Here is a 25,479-nt window from a genome sequence, read left to right on the forward strand (position 1 = left end):
CTATGAAATAACATTGATAAGCTGCTTTTACAGCTCTCTGAGCACCTCTAGTGGTACAAATTTGATACTGACACCTCCGAGAAAAATAAAAACAAATACAGAAAATGCTAGAAAAAACACTGTTTGGCACAATTTGTGCAGAGAGAAAGTTAATGTTTTGAGTCTAACGTGACACTTCTTTGTCACACCAATGGTGATATGTATAATATCCAATGATATTGGAAACTGCTGCGATACCTCCAAGTGTCCCATGTCAATGATACAAGAAGCTATACCAGGGAGCTGACTAACAATGACTGTATCCCGTGAAGAGTAACATGTCTTCAAAAGGTGTCTCACCTGATTCTAGTGAAGGCATACAGCAAATAGGCTGCTGTGTTTCCCCTGTCATCCAACATTTTATCAAAGGAGAAGATATAATCGTTAGTCCGATTATGAGAAAGGTCAGCATATTTGATGCAGCCATATGTAACAGCTTCCTGTGCTGCCTTAAGCTCATCGGGTGTCAATACCTATAAGAAGGAGGGAAAAAAAAAGTTGTGGATACTTCAGATCACAGAAAGCAGGGACAGAAGAACTGACAGACTGAAATATAATGTTTCAACACAGGCACCAGAAAAGACAACAGCAGAAGCAGCCCTGTCAACACTGCAAAGTTGTCCTTACTAATATCCAGGGGCTACTCCCAAAATTGGGAGTGCTGTCTTACAGACTAGGCAAGCAACAACTCCACATAGTCATACTCTCAGAATCACACCTTAATTTGAACTTTAAATGGAGGTGAAATCTTTGATACAACATATGCCTCCATGTGCTAGGCACTACCATCCCATTGGCAGGGTAGTGATATAAAGTCAGGAATCAGTTGCACTGGGAGTCCTCAACTTTGACTCCAGATCCCACAAAGTCTCATGGCCTCAGATTAAACATAAGGTACCCTCCTGTTGTTTACCATGTATTGTCCTCCTTTAGCTGATGAATCAATACTCCTCCCTATAGAATAATACTTGGATGCAGCAGTGAGGATGGCAAGGGTGCAAAACATTGACATTTTAATATCCACAATTAAGTGATTTGACAGCAGTACTACTGATCAAGTTGGTCAGATCCTATAGGGCATAGATGCTGGACTGGGTCTGGTGATAGGCTGTCATGGAACCAGCAAGATGAGATGACAGGATCAATAAGCGTGACCACTGTACAATTCTTACAAAGACAAAGTCCCACCTTCACACTGCGAATACCCTCCATCGTGCTGTGTGGCAGTACTGTCATGCCAAATGGGATGTACCTCAAATGAGTCGAACAAAACAAGACAAGGCATCCATAAGGGGATGTTCATTCCACATGATACAGTTGGAGGTATTGGTTATTGACAGGCTATGGGCCCTACCAACACTGCAGCAATAGTACTGAAGCTGATCCCCAAGCCAAGCTCTTCCAGTATAATTCCAACACTAACATCTACCCAACAATATGGGAAATTGTCCAAGCTTGTCTTCTACACAAGAATTAGGTTAGGTCAAATCAAAGCAAATCCATCCACATACTGCCCATTATTCTACTCTCGATCATCAGCGAAATATTGGAAAATGTCACCAATAGATCAAGCAGCACCTGTTCAGCAATAACCTCCTCACTGACACCCAGTTTGGGCTCCGCCAGCACCACTAAGATCTTGACCTCACTGAAACATTAGCTCAAACATGGACAAAAGAACGGAATCCCAGAGTTGAGGTGAAGATGACAACCCTTGACATCATGGCTGCATTCAATGAAGTGTGGCATCAAGGAGCCGTGGGAAACCTGGAATCAAATGATATCTGGGGGTGGGGGGGAGAATCTCCACTGGTTAGAGTAATACCTGGCAGACTAGAAGATAGGTGAGGTTGTTGGAGGTAAGGTTTCACAGATCCAGGAAATTTTTGCAAGAGTTCCTAAGGGCGTGTCCTAGGCCCAATTATTTTCAGCTACCTTCATCAATGACCTTCCCTCCATCTTAAAGTCAGAACTGAGGATGGTCAATGATTGCACAATGTTCAGGACCACTCACAACTCTTCAGATAATGAAGCAGTCCATGTTCAAATGCAACAAGTGGCAAATAACATTCTCAACCTCACTATCCTGCTTGTTCCTGATTACCTAACTGTTGATTCCCTTGCTTATTAAAATTCTGTCTTTTTAAGCCTCAAATATACTTAAACTACCCAACCTGTATAGCCCCTTTCAGCAGAAAAAGTGTTCAAATGTAACATGCAGCAACTAACTTTCGGGTCATGTAAATGTCAGAAAATGAACATCTCCACTAAGAGACAACCTCATCATTGCCCCTTGAAATTCAATGGTATTGCCATCTCTCACTATCAACATTGTTGGGTTTACCATTGATCAAAAGGTCAACTGGACTCCCCATATAAACACAGTAGCCATAAGTGCAGGACATAGGCTAGGAATACTGTGGCGTGCAACTCATCCTCTGACTCTCCAAGGCCTGTCCAACGTCTACAAGACAGGTCAGGAGTATAATGGAGTACTCTCCATTTTCCTGGATGACTATGGCTCCACAAATATCCACAAGCATCCAATCCCACCACCACCACCAAAGCTCAGTAGCAATAGTGTGTGTACTATCGACAAGATGCACTGCAGAAATTCGCCACAGATCCTTAGAAAGTACCTTCCAAACCCACAACCACTTCAACCTCAAAAGGACAAGGGCAGCAGCAGATATGTGAGAAAACCACCACATACAAGTTCCCCTCCAAGCCACTCACCATCTCAACTTTGAAATATATTATTGTTTGCTGCATTTTGTATCGCTGGGCCCAAATTCTGGAATTTTCTAAGAGCATTGTGGCTGAACCTACATCACAAGGACTGCCGTGCTTCAAGAAGCAAGCTCACTACCACCTTCTCAAGGACAACTTGGGACAAGCATCAAATGCTGACCAGCCAATGATGTCCAAGAATGAATAAAAGTATAGTTTTATTACACTTAGAATTTCAACTAATGCTCACTTCCTTTAAGAACTTCACTGGACATTCTACTACCATAGTCTTGTATGTGTTTCTTTTCCCCCCTGCTTTTCTGCTCCACTGCATTCGTTTTTCATTTCTTATTACTGCTCAGCTTTTGTTTCTTCCTATTTTGATGAAAGAGTTGAAACACTACCTTGATCATCCTTTCCACAGATGTGGACGGGATTCAGGACTTAGAAATATTTTCAGTTTATTTAAAATAAAGCCTCTATGGTTTTGCTTTTCCCCGTCTCTGCAATTGTCCCACATTTGAACATCAATCCACATTTCCTTCCCCTTGCCTCTGGCAGTCATGACAATAACTGCCTAGAGCCTGAACTCTAGAACTTTTCTTTCAACCCCTTCATGCAACATCCTTTTCTGTTCCTTTAAGACACACCTTAACACCCATCTCTTCAAGCAAGTTTTGGGTCACCCATCCTAATTTCTACCATTTTGGTTCAATGTCAAATTTTGTCTCATGATACCACTTCTGCAATGCCTCGAGACATTTTTCTACAATGAAGATACAGTATAAATATCAAATGTTGTGATCTGAAGAGTATTTTTCATGACAAGTTTTAAATATGATTTATCCTAACCTTCCCTTTTGTTCGTTTAAGATAATTGGAAAAAAAAACTCCACTACCTCTATGAATACATCCATTCTCACCAGCTTTCCACGTTTCTTTTCTTTTAAGGTGAAGAAAAACGAAGAAATGAGTAGCAAAGACTTTATTACAACTAAAAGTCATTACCTTGTCTCGTTCCTTCGCCAACAGTTTTTCCATTGATCTTTTCAGACCCTCATCCAGTAGGTCAATCAATCGTACAGTTTCACCTGACCTTGTCTTGAACTTCTTTCTATAAACAAACGTCAAGACGAAATCTGATGTATAAAAATTCTCAAGTATTCATTTGTTGTTGATCAAATTACAGATCACCCAAATCATTTTTCAAACTTTTTTTTTAATCTCCAAGAAGTCTGTGAGAACCTAATAAATATGTTATGGGTTGCTGTTGGGAAGGGATAGCAGTGAATGTTTGGTAGCCATGCTTTAGAGATTTAAACGCTTTCCTAATTCTGTCATGCAAGTTCTCCCTAAAACCCAACAGTGCCACTCAATTTTCAAAATGCAACTTTTTCTATAGCTGGATGGATTTCTGAATTTAGCCATTTGCCTTAAATTTTGCTCTGTTGGCCCAGATTTGCAAGGGGCTAAATCCACTCCTCATCAAACCCTTTAGCCCAGAAGAATTTAACCTCATTGAGAAATGAAAGGAGTGCGTTACCTCAGCACAATTTCTTCAAAGGGTGCAAAAACACAAGGTCAGAAAGATTCACTGTTTTCAGAGGAGAATCATAATTCAATATTTAACAGGATTATGTGCCAGAAAACCATGAATATAAGAATTAAGAGCACTTACTTATCTTCACCTAAGACCACACCAAATCCAGTGTGTTCCACTCTGATCTTTTTGGGATCATACCAGCCAATCATCTGGGCTGCTGCAAAGAACGTCTGGAAATGGACACTCTGGAGTGGAAGTAAAAACAAGCACTTTTTAAAATTGATAAGATTGTTGCCAAGAATGATCATTCTAAAGCTCAGTTTTCCAAATTCACACACAGCAGAATGAAAGTTATGATATAGATATTAGAATAATCTTGCTATTGACGCAGCTACTTACTTAGTTGATTAGAAATTTGATACTCTCCAATTATTTGACGCACTACAATTTACCTTCATTTCACAAAACTTGGCAGAATTGTACACTGAGAAGAGCAGTGTGGAAATCCAAATAAATTGGTGAAGTGGGTTGAGAGCTGGCAGATGAGGTTCAGTGCAGAGAAGTGTGAGGTGATACAGTTTGATTAGATTAGATTAGGTTTCCTACAGTGTGGAAACAGGCCCTTCGGCCCAACCAGTCCACACCGACCCTCTGAAGAGTAACTCATCCAGACCCATCTCCCTCTGACTAATGCACCTAACACTATGGGCAATTGTACCATGGCCAATTCACCTGACCTGCACATCTTTGGACTGTGGGTGGAAACCAGAGCACCCGGAGGAAACCCACACAGACGTAGGGAGAATGTGCAAACTCCACACAGTCAATCACCCGAGACTGGAATCGAACCTGGGACCCTGGTGCTGTGAGGCAGCAGTGCTAACCAATGAGCCTCCGTGCCGGCTATGGTAGGTAGATAATACAAAATATGGTAGAAAGACAATACAAAATAAAGAATTAAACAACAAGACCGTAAGAAATAAGAACAGGCATAGGCTGTTTGCCCTTTCAAGGGACAATGATACCACCATTCAATAGGATCATGCTTGATTCAACATTCCTCACATCCATTTTCCTGCCTTTTCCCCGTAACCCTTGATTCTGCTGCTGATCAAGAATCTATTGATTTTAGCAAGTATTCAGGCCCCACAACTCTCTGTGGCAAGGAATTCCAAAGACTCATTGAAGAAATTCCTCCTTATTACAGCCTTAAATTGGCACCCCTTTCATTCTGAAACTATACCCTCTGACCCTGGACTTTGCTGAGTTAGGAATTTGCCCTTAAGAAATCTGTATGTTTTGGTACAGAAGCAGAGGAACCTGGATGCATATGTGCACAGATCACTAAACAGTGGCACAGCAAGTGAAGAGAGCAGTTTATAAAGCATACAGCGTCATCAACTTTATTACTAGGGACGTAGAGTATAACAAGGAGGTGATATTGAACTTGTTCACCATCAGCTGGAGTATTGTTGGTGCTACATTATAGAAAAGATGTGAATACATGAAGAGAGTGCAGAAGCAATTCAAAATACTTGTTGTAGCAATGGGAAACTTCATCTTCAGATAGAAGAAGTGGGGGGGGGGGGGGGAGGAGAGAGAGAGGGAGGAGGAACTTGCAGGTGTGGTGTTCCCACGTATCTGCTGCCTTTGTCCTTTGAACTTGGAAGGTACTATGGATCTTTCGTGAACTTCTACAGTGCAATCTTGTAGATTGTACACAATGGCAAGTTTCTGGTCAATGGCAGTCCCAAGGATGTTGATAGTTGGAGATGGCAATATGATTGAATTTCAAAGGGTAATGATTAGATTATCTCTGATTAGAGATAATCATTGCCTGGCATTTGTGTGGCATGAATGTTACGTGCCATTTGTCAGCCAAAACTAGATATTGTCCAGATCGCGTTGCATTTCCAAAAAGGGCTGTGCACGCTGGGTCATTAAGAACATTTGATGCTGATATGGACAGATTTTTAATCAATACTTAGCTTATGAGGAAAGGGCAGGAAAGTTGAGTTGAGGATTATTAGATCAGTCTTGACTTCAAAGATAGGCAACAGATGAGATGGGCCAAATGGCCTATGACTGTTTCTAATCTTCAGCTCACTGAGCAATCCAGCAATCTGCAAGTTTATTTTCGAAGTAACAAAGTTGAAATCCCAAATGAGTAGATGAAAGTGTAGCAGTGTACCTGAGAATCAAACTTACCTGCCCGCTATCCACAACATAGACGATCATATCAGCCTTCTCATCAATAATCCTCTGTCGCAGAGCTGCTAAGTCAGAGGTGTCATATGTGTAGCCTCCATCAGATTTTTCTATTGTCAGAGGCAATGAACATCCTGGTGGAAAAACAATTTTTCGGCCTTCGTCGAGTTGGACCAGACCTGTCAGAAAAATTATGAAACCTGGTTTTTGTCTTCAGTATGACAATAATACAAAACAAAGCTCAGCAGGTTATAATTATTTCCTCACATAGTTGTAAAATATTTAAACATGGAATGGTTCATTACTCTTATCATTATAGCTAGATCTCATTACATTCCACCTTACTTTACATTGTTTTACATATTAATTTAAAAAAACAAAGATTTCAGATAAATAGAACAGCAAATTTCAATTAATGCGAACAACGAGTAACATTTGGACCGTAAAAATCAAACTCTGAAAAGCAGTTATAGATTCAGAAAGTTGTGTGCAAAATGTAAAAATTGAGAGAAACATTTCAAAATAATTTTGTTTATTAGGAGCTCCAGCATTACCACATTCCAGTCTCATGATTACCTTTCTCCTCAAACATTTTAACAACGTCAACCATCATGTCTTGATAGTATGATTCGCCCCTTTCAATCAGTTTTATATCCAGGCAGTCATAAATGTTCTGGAATTCTGGGAAACAATTTACAAAATTAGAACAAAGCATTGGTAGTTGTTGCTGAAAATCACTCAAACTTGGAAAACAAGTGGTGTAAACCAAATAACACAAAGTGTAGAAAAGAACACCCATATCACTGAGAAAAACAGAACGTATCCCAGTGAAATAAATAGATCTGTCAACTTTTCAACTTTTATGCTTTATTAAATACCTCAGAACCCAGATTCGCTCAAAGTAAGCATCTCAACAACTGTAACCTTTCCTCTTTCACAACACACTTGAGGAACTACACCATTTTAGCCAAGGGGATCCATATAGTAATAAACAAAACTTTAGTCTAAGAAAAGACTTGGATACCATGAGATCTACAAGCTCCTGCTACTTAACAAGACTATAATCGCCACCACAAATGCAATTAAAGAACTTTCAAGACGAGACTTGATCATACTAATGTACAAAAAATAACAACTCGCCCTATGGGACCTTATAGGCAATACCTATGAGAATGGTTGTCAACTGCAGGAAGATGTACATTCGGTTGAATGGTTGAAAAATTGGCAAATGGAATTCAATCTACAGAAGTGTAAGATTATGCATTTGAGGAGGGCAGACAAAGCGAGTGGGTAAGCAACAGACAGGAAGATATTGAAAGGGGTAGAAGTATTTCAAGACCTTGAAGTACACATTCTTGAAAATGGCAGGACAAGTGGATAATGTGGTAAAATTCGGAATTCACTCTTATACAGAGGAACTTTGATTATCTGAAGATCTCAAGGTCCCAATAGAAACATTGCATCAAAGAGGTGTTGTCAACACTGAGCATGTCTTTTGTATACAATTATTTAAAGTGAAGTCGGCTTACTGGAATGCTGCCAAGAACAGTCCTGGACGTCTATGGGAGCCCAGGAACCATCTCCAAATGACTGACCTCCCACCCCGTCTCTCTCTCCCCACACTTTCCCAAGAATTCTGCACAGGGACGTACACTAAAACCTTTGACCCAGATAATCTCTCCAACATTATCCTTACAGGGCAGAGAGTGGGAACTTTCAAAACGTGTTGTTGGCTTTTTGTACGCTCGCTAGTGGCAGCAACAGTTTTGATGTTGGTATCCAGTTTGGCTGCCGTCTCCATCGGGGGGGGGAGTGAAGGATGCAGTGTTGCGTGGTGTGCTACTACCTAGTCTCCTGAACGGGGTGCAGACATACCAAGTGTTCACTCTGTCAGGCCCATTGAAGTGAAGCAGCAGCAGTGAGGGGCTTCAGCAATGCTGAAGTGTGTGCCTGCTCAAAAACAAACCCTGAGACAGAGCAAGGAAAAAGCAAACTTCAGAAAATTCAGAGTCCCAGAAGAGAGACATTGAATCAATTATCCGAACAAAACCCTGTCCACCGGTCTCGTTCAGATAATCAGGGTTCCTCTGTATTGGGCCAGGGTACTGAATACAAGAGCAGAAAGTGGAAGGCGATAGCCTGCTAGTGTTATCACTGGACTGTTAATCCAGAGATCCAGATAACATTCTGGGGACCAGAGTTCAAATCCCATCATGGCAATGGAATTTGAACTCAACAAACATCTGCAATTAAGAATTGTGACAATACTGTTCCTTTAACAAGGTTATGCTGTCCTTGGCACTTTTTATCCCCCCAGAGAGGTCATAGGAGCAGTCATTCCGTAAGATCTAGGTTTGAAGGGCTTTAGGGCCAATTTGATTATAGCATACAGATGCTGCCTCAGGAAAAAAAGGCTTTCAAGTTTTAGAAAAATTCAGTAATCTTGTAAACAAATTTTGTTTTTAAAACAAAGTGGTTTGAGCATCTACATCACTCCTGGAATATCCACTTAACACCTGTTTAAAACAACAAGTAAAGTTAGGGTCTGGGCTACTTTCTTGAAATGTTTTGAGGCGACCGGCTTGGTCCATAACAGATTGGGGGCTTTTTGTAGGTTTTGTTCTATAGTTTCAAACTGGGATTAAGGTTACTGGACTCGAAGGGAGCAAGTGGTAGGTGTTAATGTCTTTTAGTCCAGGTGTTGATTTCGGTTGGTTTAAACACTGCTTGGGATAGCAACAGCTCTTTCAGTCACCAAGAGTTTTCTGGCGGTGGAAGAAGTGACATTGGTATTTTGCAAAAGGTGATTAAGGCCAAGCTGCTGGAATTAGCAGACAAGTTGGAGTTGGAGCTGCTTCCTTCTGTGAGGAAAGGAGAGATAATTACAGCAATAGTTCAGCATTTAAATTTGCTGGAAACACCATCAGAATCTTTAGAGATGGCTAAAGCTCAATTGAAGATAAAATAGCTCGAGTTAGAGGGAAAAGACAAGGAAAAGACAACAGGAATGAAACGATTTCAATTACAATTAAAAGTAGAGAGAAAAGGAGAGAAAGGAAAGGATGACAGAGAGATTGAACTTCAGAAATTGGCACTGAGACAAGAAAGTCAGCTTAAAATGATGGAGATGAAGGCTGAAGGTAAGCATAGTGAGGAAGAGAGTTAGCCATGGTAGCCAAAAACCTGGTGAGAAACTTTAAATACATTTAAGCATTGCCTAAATTTGATGAAAAGAATGTGGAAGCCTTTGTCATCTCATCTGAAAAGGTGGCTAAATAAATGTGGTGGCCGGTGGCCATGTGGGTTTTGTTGATCCAAACAAAACTTGTAGGCAGGGCTAGTGAGGTATTCGCATCACTATTAGAGGTGGTATCTGGGGCATACGAGGTGGTAAAGAAAGCCATCTGAAGTACATATGAACTTGTGCCAAAAGCCTACAATATTTCAGCAACCTAAACCTGTTAAAGTCAAACCTACACAGAGTTTGAAGGGATCAAAGTAATTTTGATTGGTGGATAAGGGCATTAAAAATAGAGTAAACCTCTGTCAATTATTTTAGATGAGTTCAAAAATTCACTTCCTTAAGTAGTGAGAACTCATGTGAAAGAGTATAGAGTTAAATGGCAAGATTAGCAGTTGAAATGGCTGACGATTATGAGCTGGTCCATAAATCAAAGTTTGGCTTCCAAAATCAAATCTCAATCGGCGAGAGATAGAAATTGGGAAAAGAGGAAAATCCTCAAGTGGAAAGGGAAAGGTAGATTTCGAAGAAGATCATAAGGATAACTAACCACAGGGGAAAAAGGTAGTCCTTGAAGGGGAAAGAGAATTTAAAAAGCTCTGATGTTTTCACTGCAATAAAGTAGGCCACATGAAATCAGTGTTGGGGGGTTAGGAAAAGCACTGGGAAGCCTGATGTAGGAAACAGGATAAGCCAGTCAATTTTGTTGGAGTGGTAATGGAAACCACAGTGGAGGCTAGAAAGCTGCACCAGAATGTACAACTAGTCAGAGATTGCTTGAGGAAGAAGTGCCAGACCTTCTTAGATCATACACCTGTGAAGGCCAAAAATTCACTGGCCAGGAGCAGCAGGTAAAGGATCCTTTCAATCTTTGATGTTGAAAGATGAGGAGATATGTAACTGAGAAGGACTTATGCCAGAAAAAGTGTTAGTAATGGGAACTCATGGTGAGACCAGAAGTGTTCAATTATATAGAGTGAGGTTAGAGTGTTCAGTGACGAATGGAGAAATCATGGTAGGAGGACTGAACAAATTCTCAGCTCCAGGAATACAATATGCCCTTGCTAACGATACAGATGGTCCACAGGTAGAAGTGCTGCATACTATGGTTCAAAAGCCAGTGGAAACTCAGACAAATGAACTATGACAGGACACATATCCTGGGATTTGGCCGGACTGAGTGGTAATGAGGTCATAGAGTCACCAGTTGAAACAGGAGGGATCAGAGTGGAAAGATGAAAATTTAAAGCAATTGTATCAAAAGGCATACACAGAAATATAATCTGAATTTATCCCTGAATGTTACTATCTTAAACATATCTTCATGGGAAATGGAGACCATCAAATATTCGGTCAAATGAGAAATGTGCAGAAGTTCATCAAGTTGTATGGGCAGAAGTTCAACAAGTTGTATAGCCAGTGGGTTATAGAAAGGTATTGCAGGTAGCACACAAGCTACCACTAGGGTGTCATTTAGGAGTGAGAAGAACCAAGCTGAAATACAAAAACATTTTGGTTTACTGGCTAAGACTGCACAAAGATGGAATTGAATTTTGCCAGACATGTCATATATGTTACGTAATTGAAAAACCACAGGCAGTAATAAAACCCACACCTTTAATACCTATTCCTGCATTTGAGGAACCTTTTACAAGAGTCTGAATTGATTGTGTAGGATCTCTACCTCAAATAAAAAGTGGTAATCGGTATTTGTTAACAATAATGGAGGTATCCACTAGATTTCCAGAGGCCATTCCATTATGCATTATCACAGCTAAAAGGATTATAGTGAAATTATTCAAACTTTCCCACCACGTACGGACTATCCTCAGAGATACAATCAGGTCAAGGGTCAAACTTCACATCAAACTTATTCAATGAAGTTATAGACAGCTCAGGAATAAAACAATTCAAAACTACAGCATACCATCCAGAATCACAGGAAGCATAAGAAAGGTAGCATCAGACACTAAACATCAGGTTGACGGCTTACAGTAAAGCCTATCCAGACGATTGCATTTGTATTTTTTGCCATCAGAGATGCACCATATGAATCGACCAAATTCAGTCCATTTGAATTAGGTTTTGGGCATGGAAGTGAGAGGACCGCTAAAATTGATTGAGGAAAAATTGGTAAGCCAGAATTCAGAGACCACATATTTTGACTATGAGTCAAATTTTGGAGAATGATTAAATAGAACCAGGGAGTTGGTTAGACAGCATTTAAAAGTATCACAGCATACAATGAAACAGGAAGAAGATAAATCAAAAATTTGCAATTTTGCTCTCGGGGATAAGGTGTTAGTGTTATTTCAAGTGATAGGTGAACCTTTAAAAGCAAAGTTTAGTGTAACTTGTCAAGTCGAAAGAAGATTGAGTGAGATGAACTATTTGACAATGGACTCCAGACAGAAAGAAATCTCTAAGAATATGTCATGTGAATGTGCTCAAAAGATATTTTGACAGAGAGGGAAAGCCAAAGGAGACTGTATTATTGGTTATAACACAGAGTGAAGAACGAAGTTTACAGGATTCTGAATTGGACATTCCTCAAATTAAATTGGACAAAGAGGAGGTTGTCAAAAATTGGGATAAATTGAGTTATCTTCCAGAGGAAAATCAAAATGACCTGAAGAGTTATTACTATCGCATGGAGAGATATGTGGAAATAAGCTGGGAAATACTAACCTAATTATGCGTGATGTAAACATAGGAAATGTTGTTCCCATTAAGCAACATCCTTATAGGCATAACCCTCTAAAGTTGGCTCAGGTTCAAATGAAGATTAAACGCATACTCCAAGACGACATAATCAAAGTGAGTTGCAGTGACTGGAGCTCACCCATAATAATGGTGTCAAAACCAAACGGTACCCAATAGTCAATGCCATTACAAAAGACTGATAATTCTAATTCCATGTTTGGAAGCCTGTATTGAAAAGGTCAGCCAAGCAACTTGCATTTCTAAGCTGGGCATGCTCAAAGGATACTGGCAGGTACCTTTGTCTGAAAGAGTGAAGACAATTTTGGCTTTCGCAACACCAATTGGACTGTATCATTTTAAAGTCATGTCATTTGGCATGAAACATGCACCAGCCACATTTCAAAGACTAACCGATAAGGTCATTGCCAGATTACCCAATTGTGTAGTTTATACTGATGTCCTGGTGATTTTGTCACACATGGAAGCAACATTTATCAGCAGTGTTAGATTGAATTCAGAAGGCAGGCTTGATTATAAAGGTGGCTGAACGTGAATTTGCCAAAGTGCAAGTCACTTTCTGGGCCCCACAGAATGCAAAAACAAAGTGGAATGTCCCACGTCACTGACAAAAAAAATCTGATTCCTGGGACTGACCGAACTTTATCAAAATTTCATACCAAATTTTAACCATGTGGCTGGTCCACTCACAGAATTCCTAAAGAAAGGCAACTGGACAGTGGACTGTGAGAAGGCATCGGACAGCCTAAAAGCTGCCCCAGTATTAGCCACACTTAATTATGCAAAGCCATTCAAGGTAGCTATCGATCCAAGTGATGTGGATGTTGATAATGCACTCTTGCAGGAGATGAGGAGAAAATAGGAAGACTTTTGGGTATTTCTCCAGGAAAATGAACATTCATCAGCTGAAATACTCGACAGTTCAGAAGGAGACTTTGAGCTTGGTGTTGGCATGACAATATTTCAATGTTTATGTTACTAGCAAGATATCTGAGACAATCACATTCACTGATCATAACCCACTGAAGATTGTGCAGAAATTTAAGGACAAAAATTCCAGACTGTTTAAATAGACCTTGTTGTTAGAGCTATTTAATTTGAAAATTGTGCATGTGGAAGGAGTAAAACAGAATGTTGTAGTACATGTTTGCATGCTTATTGTCAGTGCAATGTATATGTGTGTTGTAGTGTATTAACCATTTCAGATTAAGGGGTTTTAAAATGAAGCCATCTTTGGATATTGATAGTTTCTTTTGAAAGGGAGAGGTGTGACAATGCTGCTCATTTAACAAGGTTATGTTGTCCTTGGCTTTTTTTTCCAGAGAGATCACAAAAGCAGCGATTCTAAAAGGTCTAGGTTTGAAGGATTTTAGGGCCAATTTGATTACAGCTAAGAGATACTGCCTCAGGAAAAAGGCTTTGAAGTTTAAAACAAACTTGCACAACCAAAGGGGAGTGACCAATTCTCCCAGCTCAGCTTTTCACTGGTTTGGTTTGGTTTTAGCAAGCAGTCATTGTGAAGCTGTTGGATCCAAAGAAGCAGACCCATGCTGATCCTCCCTCTCTCAGATCTCTCCTGTAAGACCCTGTGTTTATTTTATCTTTTGTGCCAAGGGGTATTTATGGGGATTGTTGCAAGAATTTGGAACAGCAGCATTAAACTGGGATAATCAATTGGGTTTTCGGATAGGTTCAGTTATTCTATATTCTGTTCTCTTTTGTTTGGGTCTTTTTCAGTAAACTTGTATATCAATTGTTTTGTTTAAAACTAAGTGGCTTGACCAGCTGCATTACTTCTGAAATATCCTGAAAACACTTGCTTAAAACAACTAATGAAGTTAGGGTCTGGGCTACTCTCTTGAAATGCTTTGAGGAGGCTTGCCTGGCCCATAACAGAATCTAATGATGACCACGAATTCATTGTTGATTATTGGAAAAACCCATCTGGTTCACTGATGTCCTTTAGGGAAGGAAACTGCCATCCTTACCTTGATCTGGCCTACATGTAAATGAGACTCCAGACCCACAAAAATGTTGTTGACTCTTAACTGCCCTCTGGACAATTAGGGACAGGCAATAAATGCTGTCTAGTCAGCAACACCCTCATCCCATGAATGAATTTTAAAAAAATAAGAAATATGGTTAGACCATAACTGGAATTTTGCATACAGTTCTGGTCACCACATTCAGCATGACTAGAAGAGCTGAATATTATTTAAATTTAGGAAGACTGCAGAAAAGTCCTGCACAGATGGATTTGGGGATTCTCATGCATAAACTGCAAAAAAAAACTGCATCCAATGTCCAGAGGTAACAGAGAAGACAAATGGAAGATCGACATTTAGTTCAAATGGAACAGTGTAGAAAAGCAAGGAAGTCTTGCTAAAATTACACAAGGCTTTAGACAGATCACACCTGGAATATTGCAGTCAATTTGTTCCCCGCATGTCACATGATACCAGGTCATAGTCCAATAGGTTTATTTGAAAGTTTTCAAAGCAGCAAGTTTTCAGAATGCTGCGCTTTATCAGGTGAAGTCACCTGACTGGACTATAACCTGGTGTCATGTGACCTTTGATCTTGTCCAACCCATTCCAACACCGGCACTTCCACATCATGGGGTCCCTTATTTAAAGGGAGATGTACTGGCATTGGAGGCAGTCCAGAAAAAGGTACACCAACTTGATCCCAGGTATGGAGAGACTGAGCGTTCAGTAGTTTGAGCCCAAAAGAAATTAAGTTCAGAAATATGAGAGGAAATCTTATTAAAATGAGATTCTTATAAGATTTGACAGGCTTGTTGTGAAGAGTTGTTGCTATTTTGGAAGAACTAGAACCTGGACAAATGCAAAGTGATTCATTTTAGAAGTTTGAATTTGAAAGCTAAATACAGGGCTAAAGACAGGATTCTGTGTAGAGAAATTGCAGAAGCTTGGGGTCCACGTACATAGATCCCTCAAAATTGCCACCCAAGTTGATAGGGTTGTTAATAAGGCACATGGTGTGTTGGCTTTCATTAACAGGAGACTGCGTTTAAGAGCTGTTAGGTTTTACTGAGGCTGTATAAATCCTGCTTAGATCACACTTAGAATACTGTGTCCAGTTTTAGTCTCCTCATTATACGAAGGATGTAGATGCTTTAGTCGGTGCAGAGGAAATTTACCAGGAAGCTGTCTGGATTGGAGGGTTTGTCTTATAAAGAGAGGCTGAGCGAGCTAGGGCTTTTAACACTGGAGAGAATGAGGAAGAGAGGTGACTTGATAGGGGTGTACAAGGTAATGAGACACAAGAGTAGATAGCCAGAGACTTTTCCCCAGGTCAGAAATGGTTATCACACGGGGTCATAATTCTAAGGTGATTGAAGGAAGGTATAGGGGAGATGTCAGAGATAGGTTCTTTATGCAGAGTGTGGTGGGTCATGGAATGCACTGCCAGTGATAGTAGTAGAGTCAGAGACATTAGGGATATTTAAGCGACTGTTGGGCAAGCAAATGGATGACAGTAAATTGAGGGGTGAAAAGGTTAGGTTGATCTTAGATGAAGGTAAATACTTGGCACAACATTATGGGCTGAAGGACCTGTATTGTGCTGAACTGTTCACTGTTCTTCGACTAGAAAGCGTCATTTCAGATTTGGGGTCACCAAACTGAGGGAGAGATGAGCAGGCTTTTTTTCCCCTCCAAAAAGGTGGTCAATCTAAGGAATTCTTCATCACAGGGGGCTGAAGAGGTTGAGTTGTTAAGTATATTCGATAAGCTGAGAGAATGATTTTAATCAGTAAGGAGATTAACAGTTATGAAGGGCAGAAAAATGCAGTTGAGGGTTATCAGAGCAGACATGATCTCAATGTATGGCACAGCAAGGTCAATAGGCTTAATGGTCTACTTCAGTTCCTCTGTCTTTTGGTTTTATTTTAAAAATGACATAATTGCTCTACAGAGACATTTATAAGAATGCAGTGGTCTTGAAAATTGCCAATTTAAGGAAAGGTTCGATGGACAGTGTTGTTTTCCTTAGTACAGAGGCAGTTTTGGGGTAACTTTGAAGTGTACAAAATAATGAGTTATTTAGTTAGAGTGGACAAGTAAGACTTGCTTTCCCAACATGGATTTAGTAAAGGGAGGTCGTGCCTGACAAACCTGCTGGAATTTTTTGAAGAGGTGACAAGTAGGTTAGACCAGGGAAACCCAGTGGATGTGATCTATCTAGACTTCCAAAAGGCCTTTGATAAGGTGCCACATGGGAAGCTGCTGAGCAAGGTGAGGGCCCATGGTGTTCGAGGTGAGCTACTGGTATGGATTGAGGATTGGCTGTCTGACAGAAGGCAGAGAGTTGGGATAAAAGGTTCTTTTTCGGAATGGCAGCCGACAACAAGCAGTGTCCCGCAGGGCTCAGTGTTGGGGTCGCAGCTGTTCACGTTATATATTAATGATCTGGATGAAGGGACTGGGGGCATTCTAGCGAAGTTTGCCGATGACACAAAGTTAGGTGGACAGGCAGGTAGTACTGAGGAAGTGGGGAGGCTGCAGAAGGATCTAGACAGTTTGGGAGAGTGGTCCAGGAAATAGCTGATGAAATTCAATGTGAGCAAATGTGAGGTCTTGCACTTTGGAAAAAAAGAATACAAGCATGGACTACTTTCTAAACGGTGAGAAAATTCGTAAAGCCAAAGTACAAAGGGATCGGGGAGCGCTAGTCGAGGCTTCTATAAAGGTAAACATGCAGGTTGAGTCCGTGATTAAGAAAGGGAATGCAATGTTGTCATTTATCTCAAGAGGGTTGGAATATAAAAGCACCGTTGTGCTACTGAGACTTTATAAAGCTCTGGTTAGGCCCCATTTGGAATACTGTGTCCAGTTCTGGTCCCCACAACTCAGGAAGGACGTACTGGCACTGGAGCGTGTCCAGCGGAGATTCACACGGATGATCCCTGGAATGGTAGGTCTAACATACGAGGAACGGCTGAGGATCCTGGGATTGTATTCATTGGAGTTTAGAAGATTAAGAGGAGATCTAATAGAAACTTACAAGATAATACATGGCTTGGAAAGGGTGGACGCTAGGAAATTGTTTCCATTAGGCGAGGAGACTAGGACCCGTGGACACAGCCTTAGAATTAGAGGGGGTCAATTCAGAACAGAAATGCGGAGACATTTCTTCAGCCAGAGAGAGGTGGGCCTGTGGAATTCATTGCTGCAGAGTGCAGTGGAGGCCGGGACGCTAAATGTCTTCAAGGCAGAGATTGATAAATTCTTGATGTCACAAGGAATTAAGGGCTACAGGGAGAATGCGGGTAAGTGGAGTTGAAATGCCCATCAGCCATGATTGAATGGCGGAGTGGACTCAATGGGCCGAATGGCCTTACTTCCACTCCTATGTCTTATGGTCTTATAATGGAGAGGTCAATTACCAGGGGCATAGATTGAAAGTGATTGTTGAAAGATGAGAGAGCATGAGGAGAAACATCTTCATCCAGAGAGTGGTGTATATGGAGTTTGCTGCCTAGTTTGGTGTTTGAAGTAAAAATAATCCTCAACTCATTTTAAAGGGAACTTGGATCTACACTTGAAATACAAACTAGGTGTAGGGATTAGAATAGGTGGTTAATTTATTTACAATCATGATAGACTAAATGGCCTTACTCTAAGCTGCATCTTTTCAATGGTTCTATGAAATCACAAATTATCAAGTCTTTCCCAATGCTCCATGGTAGATGACTTCCTAAGATCCCACCTCCATGTCCATGAGATACAACAATTATAAAAAGCAGAACACTCTTGCCTTTAATGTCTCTATAGAATTTCTTTAAAGAGAATCCAAAGAGATTCTATAAGTACATTAAGGGCAGATGAGTAACTAGGGAGTGCACAGGGCCCCTGAAAGATTAACGTGGTCATCTATGTGTAGAACCATAGGAGATGGGCGAGATATTAAACAAATATTTTGCATTAGTATTGGAAGGACATTGAAGCTCAGGAGCTTGGAGAAATAAATAGAGATGTCTTGAAAGGAGTTCATATTACTGAAGCTGAGATGCTGGAGGTCTTAAAACAAAGTTAAATAAACCCCCAGAATTTGATCAGGTGTTTCCCAGAAATTTGAGAAGCTAAGGAAGAGATTGATGGGTTCCCTTGCTGAGATATTGGTATCGTTGACAGCCACGGGTGAGGTGAAGACTGGGACGTTGGTTTTTGTGTTGCCACTATTTAAGAAAGGCTGTCAGGAAATGCCAGGGAGCTACAGACCGGTGAGCCTTAAGTCAGTGGTGGGCAAAGGTGACTAGGGATAGTCAGCATGACTTTGTGCATGGGAAATTGTGTCTCGCTAACTTTATTGAGTTTTTGAAGATGTGACAAAGAAGATTGATGAAGGCAGAGTGGCAGACATTGTCTAAATGTATTTCAGCAAAGCATTCATCAAGATTCTGCATGGTAGACTGCTTAGTAAGGTTAGACCACATGGGACCCAAGTGGAGCTTGCCAACTGAATACAAAATTGGCTTGAAGATAGGGGAGAGAGAGGGTGATGGTAGAAGGTTGCTTTTCACTGGAGGCCTGTGATCAGAGGTGAGCCACAGGGATCAGTGCTGGGTCCACAGCTTTTCCTCATTTACATAAATTATTTGGATGTCAATGTAGGAGGTCTGGTTGGTAATTTTGCAGATGACCCCAAAATAGGTGGTATAACAGACACTGAAGGTATCTCAGAGTACAAAACCACCTTTATCAATCAACAAGCCAAGGAGTGGCAAATGGAGTTTAATTTAAATAAATGTGGGGTGTTGTATTTTGGTAAGACAAAACAGAGCAGGACTTATACACTTAATGGGAAGCCCTGAGGAATGCACAGTTCTTTGAAAGTGAAGCTGCAAGCAGACAGGGTGATGAAAAGATGTTTGGCATGCTTGCCTTCATTGGTCAGAACACTGAGCACAGGAGTTGGAATATCATGTCACAGCAGTACAGGACATTGGCGAGGCTTTTCAAACACTGTGTATAATTCTAGTCAGCCTTCTACAGGAAGGATGGTGTTAAACTGGAGAGGATGCAGAAAAGATTTACAAAGATATAGTCTCGACTGGAGGGTTTGCATCATAGGAAGAGATTGAATAGGCTGGGGCTTTTTTCCCTGGAGCGTCGGAGGCTGACAGGTGAGCATATGAGGTGTATAAAATCATGAGTGGTATGGATAGGATGAATAGCCAAAGTCTTTTTCCTAGGGAAGGAGGAGTCCAAAATTAGAGGGCCTAGGTTTAAGGTGAGAGGAAAAATGTATTATTCCTTTAACAAATCAATGCATTGTTAAGTATCATGTGAGTAATTTCATGATAATTTAATCAGATATGCTTTTTTGAAAAATGGATTTTTCACAAAAACAGAAACAACACTAGGAGACAGGCACTGTTTTTGACAAATGCTACTTCAAGGGTATAGGAAAAGAGAGAGGTTGTTCAGCCCCTCAAGCCTTTTCCATCATTAAGCTGTGATGTGGAGGTGCCAGTGTTGGATTGGGGTGGACAAGGTCAGAAGTCACACAACACCAGGTTATAGTCCAACAGCTGTATTTGAAATCACAAGCTTTCAACGTGCAGGTGAAATCTGAGCAATGCTCCAAAAGCTTGTGATTTTAAATAAACCTGTTGGACTATAACCGGGTGTCATGTCACTTCTGACCTCATCATTAAGCTGAATTATGGCTGATTTGTACCTAATCTATATTTATCAGGATCCGATCCAGATGCTTTGGGATACCTCCAAGCTGAAAAGAACTATGGCTTAAAAAGTTTCAATTGTCAAACTAAACATTTCCTCTAATGTTCCACAAAGGTTCGAGTTTTGCATTTTTTTTGTCAAATCCAGGCTAAATCTTTTCCTTTCTTGATTTCTCATATTCTAGCTTACCCTTCCGAGAAACCTCACAGATCAGATTCCAAGCCTTAGTAATTTCTTGATTGTGGCTCTGCAGTTGTACCACACACTCATACGCTCGCTTCTTAAAGTCTTCCTCTTCATCAAATCTCTTTTTGGATTCCTGTAAACATAGGACAATTGTTGAAAAGTTCAAACATAGTAAACAGGGCATAGAAGAGTGTTATTGGATTGAAACCTGGGTTGAACAGGTTGCCTTATGAGGAAAGGTTGGACAGGCTGTGCTTGCTTCCACAGTAGTTCAGAAGATTAAGCGATGAATTGTTTGAAGCATATAAGATTCTGAATGGTCTTGACAAGCTGGCTGTAGAAATGAATTTTCTTCAGAGGGTTACGCAAATTTGGAATTTTGCCTCAGATGGTGTTGGGGCGGGGGGGGGGGGGAAGGAAAGAAAAAATCACTTTTTTTTAAATACACAGATAAATTGATTCCATTGTCTACAGGCATCTAAGGTAATCTGGGGAAAGACAGGAATGTAAAATTCAAAACACAAACTGGAGTGCTATGATCTGACCCTACTTCTTAGTTTGCATGCTCATTTGATGCAACACTCAAATAGGTAAAATAAAGCAAGAGCCTTTCTTTAAAAGAAAACTGACATTGAATTAAGAGGAGGATAACTGGTGGAATAGGACTGAAAAGCAGTCAAGTTTTATGACAAGCTCAGGTTTTGTAACCTTGCACAGAACTGTTGTTAAATTCCACCCAAAGTATTGCAAACAGTTCTGGGCTACATAAAAGTTAGTGCCGCTGGAGTACCATTTACCAGAATGAGTCTAAAATTGAGAACTTAGATCTATCAGGAAAGACTGAACAGGTTGCAATATAAAGATATTTAAGATCATGGGAGGGCTGCATAGGATCGGCACAGAGAAGTTTCTATTCAAGGCAAGACCAAAACCAAGGGCCGTAAATATGAGAGCTCAATATATATACAATACAGGATTCAGAAAAAAAACCTCTTTACAGAGCAAGCGGTTAGAATGTGGAATATGCAACAACAGAGCTAGATAAACTTGTATGGGACAAAGGAACAGATTATGCTGACAGGTTTAATTTTGGAGGGATGGGAGGAAATTCATACATAGCAAAAATAGCCTGTTGCTGTGTTGCACATTCTATGCAATGTAATGCTATGAATATAAGGCAGTATTATATCCCAATAATAGAAGATTAACTTCCAATAATCTGCAGTCAGCATATAACTAACAATCTTTCAGCAAAGACAGCAAAGTCCAACATTTCAATAGAGCATTCTAGCTCAGCAATATCTTGGTAATCAAACAGATACATTCCACTCAGCTTAAAATGAACAGGTATAACATTTATACCGCCACATTAGACTGCTTGATATAATGAGTGAGTGACAGGGACCACAACTGAAATCTGATCCTTTAATTTCGATCATAAACTGTTTCCCAGATTATGGTCACCCGAGTGAGCTTATTTTTATATAATAAATTGAACACGATCATCACTGTCCATTTAAAATGTAAGACTGTCTGCTTTAATGTAACTAAACGATGCTTGATGGAGCAAAATGCTTCATTGCAAATAAAATTTAAATTAATTAACTGTTGAATACTTTAAAAGATCTACATGTGCTTTGGGATACAAAACGAGTCTGATATGCACTGTTTGGACAAATGGTTAAAGACAGATTCAATTAAGGCATTCAAGGCAGTACAAGATGATTACTTAAAGAGAAACAAGAATATGAAGAAAAGTGGGGGAGAATGGTATGAAGTAAATGATGTTTATCTGGACAGCTGATGCAGGCATGATGGGTCAAGCAGCCTCCTTCTATACTGTAACATTTTTGTGACATTCTAACCACTCATTCTGTCATAAAATTAACTTTTTTCCTATCATTGGGCTCCTACTCAGCACATGCCGCCAGAAAGACAAGTTAATCTGACTGACACATGGCAGGTTTCTATTTTCTTTACTGTCACTAGCTCGGGCCAGCATTGGTCACCACCCTTTATTGGCCTTGATAAAGAAATGATGATCTAAGTTAGGACTTTGTGGGAGGGATACTGAGGAAGGTTACTGTGAAGTACATTGAAAATTGTGTGATTAAGCTAAAGCATAACAAGAGTTAAGCTTACAAAGGCTATTGCAAAAAGCTAACTTGCAGATGTAGTCGAGAATAAGGAGATGTGCTCGAAGCAGAAATGGAAGTACGTGCCAAACAAACTGTTGCCAAGACATTGTCGTTGTAGTGTGGGGAACAGTTTGCAAGTATATTACCGGAAGATAATGTGAAATAGATTAATAGAATGTACTGACCAGTATTTGCAATTTCAGGGAGGATCAAGTAAAAATATGTAAAAAGCATGATTAAAGCTGTTGCTGCACAGATCTCAACTTGCAACTGTGTAACCTACATATAAGAAGAAATAAAACCAGATATTTGAAAAGGTCACAGACTTGTTCCTCATTTCTTGGTAACCCAACAGTCACCCTTACCTCCATCCCCAGAGGATTCTTGTAAACGTTTTGGGTGGAACAATAGGCAATTAATGAGTCTCTCAAGGTTTTGATGTAGTATCATCTATAATTTATAAGCATCTTACAGGTCCATCAAGCCAAATCACATTTTCCTCTGCATGTTTTGCCTCATTCAGACTTATGCTTAAATCTAATTAACCCACAAGTCATTATTTATTAGACGTTACACGTCTCAAAACAACACCCACTTCAAATCAATTTCTAGAGCATTGAAAGCTGTACTTCTTGATTCAATGCTCCTCTTCGAAATGTCAGCTATATAGTATTATTGATGTCCTCCCTTCTAAATCTACATGCTCAAACACCTGGAAATAAAAGGACAATTGATGCACAGGAATATCATCCTCCAGATTCTCCTCTAAGTCATACAAATTATTTATTTTTGGACATCTAATACAGATCCTTCACTATCACTGGATCAAAAGTCTGAAACTCCCTGCCCAATAATATTGTGGCAGCAGTTTCACCATATGGCATGTAATATTTCAAGTCATCGTCTCACCAATGGCTTCTCAAAGGCAGATCAGGATTTGAAATGAACAATGGCTTTGCTAGAGTATCATGTCGCGATGATTTAAAAAAAATCAAAGCCCAAGGAATACGGCAAGGGAAAGCAAAAGGCTGAAGCAGTTTAAACATTGCAATTTAAAATATTGTGTCAAGGCAGCACTCCTTATCCCAAGAAAGTCAAAGAAGTAATATCAGAAAATGGAAGCCTTGCATGGAAAAAGCAAATAGAAAGAGAAGAAAATAAAACTTTATTTCATTTCTATACCTGAACAATGGCATGGCTGGTCAACTACTGTAACATTACTTTGTTTAGCTTAGGTGTATAAATGGGCAAGCAGAGTTAGCAGCATGAGCAACATCGGATGCAACTTACTTTGTAGAAGGCCTGAAGATCTCCAATTGGAGGGGAAACAACCAGGTAATCTGGAAACTTATCCTGCAAGTGTGCAATCAACATACCAAATTGTGTCCCCCAGTCACCAACATGATTTAGCCTGAAATTAACAAAAGATGCAATATAAAAAGCATTGTAAAATGAAACTGCATTACAAAAGTGTGACAAAACCTTGCTTTCTATCATGATGCATTTCGTATCCTCAGCTACAGTGAGCTGGGTCATAGATGACAGAATGCTATGTTAATTTAGGTGTTGCTAGCATACTTTCATAATTACATTAGAAATGTGATAGCATCATATCCTGCACTTTTGCTGATAGTTGATGAAACCAATCTATGAGACGCAAGTTCTGCCACAGGTTGTAGAGCATGTAGATCACCATTTTCTACTGCATCACCTCGCATTTACCAGGTGTAATAATCAGTGTTACAACTTCCATAAGTATGCGACATCTACCTTACATGAGCCTGCAAAGTTCTTCTGCCCGATGAATGCCAAAATACTTGAGCTTTCTCCAAATAAAAGATGCTACTACAGATACTTAAATGGGTCCTAGCTATGCAAAACCTTTATTATTCTACTCTTTTTGTGAGATATGTGGAAAATTCATTATCCCAGTACTAATGGTGACCCCTCTCTCATCTAATTTTCCAGCATACTCTGGTCAGTATCGGAGTCAACTTCTGCTTTCATCATGAAAAATTTCACTGACCTGATTTCAAATTTCAATCCCCCTTTCACCATCACCTGGTCCATCTCTGTTGTTCTTTCTTCCTCAACTTCTCTATCTCCATTTCTGCAAATAGGCTACTAACTTATTATAAACCTACACACTCCCACAACCTGTAAGGACTGCATGCCATTCTAAGTTTTACCATCTCTGTCCAAATATTTTAATGGTGCAAGCTTCCATAACAGCACTTCTTGGGCTTAACCAAGGATGTCCACCCAGCATAGCTAACAAGGTCCTCCGCCAAGTCCAATTCATTTCCCACACCCGTTCTCTTTCCTAGTCTCCAAGAACCATGACATGGGCCAGTCCACCAGCCTCTGTAATCAATGGATCTTCCTCTGCCATTTTTACCAGGTCCAGTGAGGTACCACTAGCAAACACATTCTATTGCCCGGCAGCATCTGTAAGGAGGGAGAAGAGCTGACCTTTCAAGTCTAACTGACCTTTTGACAAAGCTTTGACAAAGGGTCAGTTAGACTCGAAATGTCAGCTCTTTTCTCTCCTTACAGATGCTGCCAGACCTGCTGCGATCTTCCAGCATGATCTCTTTAGGTTTCAGATTCCAGCATTCACAGTAATTTGCTTTTATACATTCGACTGCCCTCCTTTTTCATCATTCCCTCTGTGACACACTGGTCTATTGCTGTCACCCCTAATATTCCCTCCTATTCCTGTGGCACCTTCTTGTGCATATGCAACACTGGCCCTTTCAGCTTCTCTAATCTCACTTTCCAAGGCTATAAAATACTCCTTCCAATCAGCAGTTTACTCTCACTTCTTTCAAAGTACTATATTGCATTCACTGATTACAATGTGGCCTCCTCTACTGTGGGAAGATTAAACATAGACTGGGTTATCACTTGAAGCATACCTCTGCACAGACTATGCATGATCCCAAGCTCCCTGTCATTTGT

At 40.2% G+C, this 25,479-nt stretch overlaps 1 protein-coding gene across 2 annotated transcripts in view; it reads right to left on the reverse strand.

Moving 5' to 3' along the window:
- Window positions 1–25,479, reverse strand: part of rars1 (arginyl-tRNA synthetase 1) — a 64,993-nt gene that overhangs the window by 2,492 nt on the left and 37,022 nt on the right. For both annotated transcript variants that reach the window (XM_060837331.1, XM_060837332.1), the window contains 7 exons: window positions 23,809–23,929; window positions 20,384–20,513; window positions 7,097–7,201; window positions 6,521–6,699; window positions 4,448–4,557; window positions 3,778–3,883; window positions 340–512 (listed from right to left, as the gene is read on the reverse strand). In XM_060837331.1, the coding sequence (XP_060693314.1) occupies window positions 340–512; window positions 3,778–3,883; window positions 4,448–4,557; window positions 6,521–6,699; window positions 7,097–7,201; window positions 20,384–20,513; window positions 23,809–23,929 (924 nt within the window). The remainder of the gene's footprint in view (window positions 1–339; window positions 513–3,777; window positions 3,884–4,447; window positions 4,558–6,520; window positions 6,700–7,096; window positions 7,202–20,383; window positions 20,514–23,808; window positions 23,930–25,479) is intronic.

This window comes from Hemiscyllium ocellatum, chromosome 16 (assembly GCF_020745735.1).
Source record: "Hemiscyllium ocellatum isolate sHemOce1 chromosome 16, sHemOce1.pat.X.cur, whole genome shotgun sequence".
NCBI classification, from domain to species: Eukaryota; Metazoa; Chordata; class Chondrichthyes; order Orectolobiformes; family Hemiscylliidae; genus Hemiscyllium; species Hemiscyllium ocellatum.